The 6,096-nt window shown below is 54.3% G+C and overlaps 1 protein-coding gene across 3 annotated transcripts in view; it reads left to right on the top strand.

Annotated features, from left to right (window-relative positions):
- Positions 1 to 6,096, top strand: part of CAPN1 (calpain 1, (mu/I) large subunit) — a 20,196-nt gene that overhangs the window by 10,757 nt on the left and 3,343 nt on the right. For 2 of the 3 annotated variants that reach the window (XM_012725411.1, XM_012725410.1), the window contains exons 11-16: positions 3,134 to 3,312; positions 4,195 to 4,206; positions 4,762 to 4,973; positions 5,064 to 5,103; positions 5,618 to 5,683; positions 5,764 to 5,907. In XM_012725411.1, coding sequence (XP_012580865.1) covers positions 3,134 to 3,312; positions 4,195 to 4,206; positions 4,762 to 4,973; positions 5,064 to 5,103; positions 5,618 to 5,683; positions 5,764 to 5,907 — 653 coding nt within the window. Of the gene's footprint in view, positions 1 to 3,133; positions 3,313 to 4,194; positions 4,207 to 4,761; positions 4,974 to 5,063; positions 5,104 to 5,617; positions 5,684 to 5,763; positions 5,908 to 6,096 lie in introns of those variants that run through there. The other variant, XM_004682636.2, reaches the window with a different exon arrangement.

Here is a 6,096-nt window from a genome sequence, read left to right as displayed (position 1 = left end):
CTAGTCTCACCCCAGTAACACATTGTTTTGATTATAGTAACTTTTGGAAACAACTTGGAGAAAGAACAATTTTGAACAGAAGACATGTTTCCTGATTTCAAACCTTACTTACATTAAAAAAATCTTTAGCCAACTGAACAAGGAAAAAAAAAAAAGACAAGACTCAAATTACCAAACTCAGGAATTAAACTGAGAGAGCATTACTACCACTAACAGAAACAAAAGGGTTTTAAGAAAATACTATGAGCATTTGTATGCCAAATAATGAGATAACCTAGATCAATACACAAATTCCTAGAAAGAAGCAAACTACTAAAATTGACTCAAGGAAGAAAATCTGAATAGACCTAAACAAGTAAGAGACTGAATTAATTCAAAACCCTCCCAGTATAGCTCTCCATATTACTTATTATTCATTTCTAACTTAATTTTCTTGTGGTCAGGATATATGATCATAGCTTTGAAATGAACAGAAACTGGCCCTGGCAACCCAGTGTAAATTTACACAGTGTAAACACATGTGTAAATTTCCATGTGTTTTGGGAAAAAAGCAGCTCAAAGATACCTGATGTGCTATAGACCACACACTGCTCTAAATATTGTAAACATGATAACTTGTTTGATTTTCACACTGGCTTGATGAGGTAAGTCCCACCACTATACTCCTTTTAGAGAAAAGGAAAGTGAGGCTTGGAGGAGTGATCAATTTGCCAAAGACATAGAGTCCGAGCTGGGATTTGAACCAGCTGGAGTCTGCTCTCTTGACCTGTACGTGACTCTGAGTATCCAGGCCAGTGTTCTGTTAGTGCCACGGTTTCAGGCTTTTTATTTCGTCTGCTGACTCTTATCAGTTACCAGAAGGGGACTGATAAAATCTCATACCATTCTGTGACTGCCACTTCATTTTATCTGTCAATTCTTTGTCTTTGTGTATTTTGAGCTGTGATATCAGATTCACCAAGCTTAGAACTGTTTTAAGTTCCATATGAATTTAATTTTGTTTTTAGTTATTTCGTAGCCACTTTAATCCAATAGTTCTTTTTTAGGTTCAAGTCTGTTTCACTTCATGCTCACTATAGCTATTCCAGTTTTCTTTTTTAGTGTTTTGTGGTATGTCTTGTTAAACTCTGGTGTCTGGTCTTTCTACAGCTTGATGTTTTAGTTGTTATCTATTGGCTTCTTAATAGTCTATCTTGAAAAAGTGTATCCTATTTTTTCATTTTTGCGCAGAATACCTGGGGTGTAGGTGTGCAGGGGTAAGAGGATTGATTCATCAGAGACAGAGTGGGGAGCAGGTGGATTTACTGAAACACTGCTGAGGGGAGCAGAGGCGAGACCGGAGAGGTCTGCTGTGCCATATGTGGGTCAACTCACTGGCCAGGGATAGAACTCAGGCTGTTGTGGTGATAATGCTGAGACTTAACCCTAGGCCACTAGGGAGACCCCAAAATTGTATCCTTTGATTGGAAAGTTTAATGCTTTTATACTCTCATAGTGATTAATATGTTTATTTCGGCAGGCTCCTTTGCATTTCTCTGTATACTTCCTGTTATGCCTTGTGGATTAAGGTGTTTATATTTTTTCTCTCTACTGGTTTTTCCCTCTGAGTTTGGAAGACAAAAGCTCGCTTAAATTCTAAGGTTAGTTCATCAGTATCTTCACCCTCCACCTAAACAAAGACCTGACAATATTTAACTTGGCTCACCCCTGTTTAATTCTAAACAGCTTTCTTACTGCTATCAGTTAAATATCATTATTTGCTAGAACTCACATTTATTGGGATTACCCACATAATAGTGGTATTTTTTGCTCACTAATCTCAGGCTTTCTTCTGAGATCATCTTCATTTGCCTAAGATACATGCTTTTATACTTCTTTTACTAAGGGTTTTGGCAAAATACTTTCTCTGCATATTGCGTGCATCCTGCCCATCTCCCGGATATCGAATTCTAGACTGACATTACCGTGCATTCTGCTTTCATTGCTGCTGTTCAAGTCAAGAATCTGTCTGTCCACCGACTTTCTTAAAATGATTTGCCTGTGGTTGCTTTTCTCTGGTGTGCTACATGATCAGGATGTACTAAGGTTTTCACCCAGAGGGCTGTTTAGGAAATCACCATACTGCCAGAAAAGCAGGCCCCCCCATAAGCACCCCTGTCTTCTCCCCTCTTCTAAGCCATCTCCACCTGGCAGTTCCAGCCACCCCCGCCTTTTAAAATCCTGATAACTATGCCCTGCAGAGCAGTCAAAAGTTCTTTCCTCTATGGCTCAACCCACAGGGATTGCCTCTAGCCGGCTCCCCAAGCTCTGCCGCCTCCCGACCTGCCTACTGGACCCAGCCCCATCCCACACGGCTGCCCCCCCATCCCTCCCCGACCTCCTGCCTACTGGACCCAGCCCCATCCCACACGGCTGCCCCCCCATCCCTCCCCGACCTCCTGCCTACTGGACCCAGCCCCATCCCACACGGCTGCCCCCCCATCCCTCCCCGACCTCCTGCCTACTGGACCTCAGCCCCATCCCACACAGTTGCCCCCCCATCCCACACTGCTACACCCCAGGCTGGGTTCTCCCTCCACTTGGCTCACTCATCCTCTTTGGGTCTCAACTCAAGTATCACCTCAAAGATGCCATCCCTGGGCCCTCCTTGGTTAAAGCACAGCACTGCAGACCGGCCACTGCTGCTTCAGCACAAGTTCGATTCCTCACCAGGCAGGTGACTTCCAGGGTGCAGCAAACCCCTCTTGTCTCCCCGCTGCTCCCCTCAGCAGTGTACTTCGTCTGTCTGTTTTGTCCCCACTCTGTCTCTGGTGAGTCCTCTTATGGCCTCTGCACATCTGGCCTGTGCTTCAGTTCTTTATTTATAAATAAATAAATCTTTTAAAAAAATTTAAAAAGACCCCTTCCCTGACCAGTTCCAGCTTGAGTATTCTATGTCGTTGTTCTGTTTATTAACCTGACTTGCTGGTACTTCTGGAAGTTAGCCCATGAGGGCAGGGGCAAGGTGTGTCCCCACCTGGCACTGATGGACATTTAGTAATATTTGCCGAATGAGTGGATACAGGGGAGGGGAAGGCTTGGGGTCTGGTCAGCTCTGCCCCTACTCTGATCCCCGTCTCCCCACCTCCTGCAGCCACTTTCTGGGTGAACCCGCAGTTCAAGATCCGGCTGGAGGAGGTGGACGAGGAGAACGACGACTATGGAGGTCGCGAGTCCGGCTGCAGCTTCGTGCTCGCCCTCATGCAGAAGCACCGCCGACGTGAGCGCCGCTTCGGCCGCGACATGGAGACCATCGGCTTCGCGGTCTACGAGGTGAGCGGCGGCGGGCGGAGGTGAGCGGCGGCGGGCGGAGGTGAGCCGCAGCGGAGGTGAGCCCGGGGCCCAGGTGTGTGAAGCCGCGCTCGCCCCTGCCTCGGACTCTCCGCTAGGGGGCGCCAGAGGGCACGCGGCCCCACCGTGGGGCGAGGGACCTAAAACTCACCCCAAGATGTTTCACCAGGAAGGGAAAGGGCCTGGGTTTGCCCATCTTAGCGAGCCGCTCCTGGCGGAAGGAGCTGGCTTAGCTGGCGCCAGCGAGGCAAGTTTTGTGAAGCTCTGGTCTTTCCACAGCCTTGTGTGTTGTCATCTAGTGGCTTCTTACCATCTAACTAGAAACTTGCACCCTTTGTTTTTCATTTTTGCATAGACTTTCTGGGGTGTAGGGGTGCAGGGGGTGAGAGGATTGGCCAGAGCAGGGAGCAAAATAGGCTCAACTTCAGAAATTAGTGGGCTGCCCGCTGCCCTGGCGGGGTAAGCTCTCTGGTGTGTAAGCAGAGGGCATCCCCAGGCCTGCCGCACTGTGATCAAGACAGTGACAGAGACTTCTGGATTTTTCTGCAGCCACAGGCGTGCCCCACACCAGGGAGCATATTGCTGTGGACACTATAGTTGACCGTCCCCCTGGGCTGTCCTGAGGGCTAAGACCCAGGACATTCCAGGGATGAAGGGGACCCTGTTTGTCCCCCACCCCACTCCCCACACTCTAGGGTGCTGGGCGGCCCCTTGCCGTGTGAGGACAGGTTTGGGTCATCACGGACCTCAAATCCAGGGCCTGCCCTCTTGCATCCCATCGTCCTCACCTCGAGACCCCTGCTCGGCACACACCTCATCCTGCTCTTGAAACAAGCGCTCCTCTGACGCCCCCCTTTCTTACAGGTCCCCCGGGAGGTAGGTGTGGCACCTGACTCACCTGGATTTACAAGCCCCGGAACCCAGAGAGGAGCAGAAGGCCACCACCCACACCCACAGGGCTAAGGACTCGGGGCTAGCCGCTCCCTGGGCTCCCCGCCCACTGTCCAGCGTGAGAGCAAACTGCTCTGCTGAGGGTCAGAGCAGGGGACAAGTGAGGGCTGGGTCTGAGCCAGGGCCCTCGGAGCCCCACACGGGAGCACCAGGCTCTTCCTGTCCGTGCTGGGGAAGGACTGGCTGGGCAGTGGACAGGCTCAAGGGCCCGTGGGAGTGCCCCCCGCATGGCGCCTGGGCGTCATCTGAGTTGCCCGTGGGCGCTGGCCTGGGGGGGCCCCGGGTCATGGTAACGGTGTGACTTTGTTGTGCTCCGAGCGCCTCCTCTCCTCCCGTGCGGGGGGCAGGTGCGTCGCCCCCAGTCCACAAGATGGGGAAACCCAAGCCAACTGATTTGCAGGGTGGCGGCCCTGACCAGCTCGCCCCCCCCCCCCCGGCCGGATGCAGCCCCTGAGCGAGGCTTCCCCCTGTCCTCGCCAGCTGGTGGGCCGGCCGGCCGTGCACCTCAAGCGCGACTTCTTCCTGGCCAACTCGTCGCGGGCGCGCTCGGAGCAGTTCATCAACCTGAGAGAGGTCAGCACGCGCTTCCGCCTGCCGCCCGGGGAGTACGTGGTGGTCCCGTCCACCTTCGAGCCCAACAAGGAGGGCGACTTCGTGCTGCGCTTCTTCTCGGAGAAGAAGGCCGGGACCCAGTGAGTCCAGGGCTTGCCCCTGGCCCGGCCTTGCCCTGCCCTCCCTCGCTGCCCTGCCCTCACTGACGCTCTCCATCCCCACCCCTGCAGGGAGCTGGATGACCAGATCCAGGCCAATCTGCCCGATGAGGTGTGTGCCCTGCCCCTCCGGTGCCTGCCCCTCCCCCACCGTGGCCTGGCCCTGGACTCCAGAGCCCCTCCTGGCTGCAGCCTTAGAGTAACGCTCATCCTTTGCTGGACACACTACAGTTTGCAAAGGACTGCTGGCGATCATGGTGCGGCCCTGAGTTCTCGTTCTCTGTCCAGTCGCTGTCCCGTCCCCTTTATCCTCCTCGAGCCATTTCTTCCACAATGGCCCTGTTGGGGTGCCCGCTCTCCCCTCTCAAGGGAAGCTGGGGTTGAGAGATTAAGGCAGTGGGGCGGGGTCAGGCCGGGGTCAGGTCTCGCTCTCAGCCCTGAGCCAAACCGCATCCTCCTTCGACCAAGCAAGCGCCCTGCCTGGGGCAGAGTGGGGTTGAGGTTCTGGTGGCCAGCTGAGAAGAGACACTGAGAAGGGTGGACCCACCGCCCGCCCCTGCCCCATGGCACCATCCCTGCAGGGGTGGGAGGGGCAGGGGCGCCCTGACCTGCTCCCCCTCCACCAGCGCGTGCTCTCGGAAGGGGAGATCGATGACAACTTCAAGACCCTCTTCAGACAGCTGGCAGGGGAGGTAGGTCGGGTGCAGCTGGGGGTGTGCGGGGCACCGGGGCCCCTCCCCAGCGCGGGCCCTCCATCCTCCCTCTTCCCCAGGACTTGGAGATCAGCGTCAAGGAGCTGCAGACCATCCTCAACAGGATCATCAGCAAACGTGGGTGTCCCAGGCGGCTCTTCCCTCTCCTGCCCTGCCCCGTTTCCTCCCCTCCCCGAACCAGCCCAGTCCCACTGCGCCACTAGGTCCCAGCAGGGCTGCCTCCCCAGTCCTGCTCACCCCCTTCTCCTCCAGACACCTCCCTGGCGAGCCGGGCGACCCCTGCCCTGCGCTCAGCGCCAGCTTGGGGGCAGCGTGGGCACTGCAGCCCACCCACAGCACTAGAGCCGCAGCCCAGGCTCCCTCCCTCCCGGACACCTTGCCACCCCAGCTCC

Source organism: Condylura cristata, unplaced genomic scaffold, assembly GCF_000260355.1.
Source record: "Condylura cristata isolate star-nosed mole 26May11 unplaced genomic scaffold, ConCri1.0 scaffold00015, whole genome shotgun sequence".
Classification (NCBI taxonomy): Eukaryota; Metazoa; Chordata; class Mammalia; order Eulipotyphla; family Talpidae; genus Condylura; species Condylura cristata.
The sequence above is the reverse complement of the archived record's forward strand: the minus strand, read 5'-3'. Positions and strand labels throughout refer to the sequence as shown.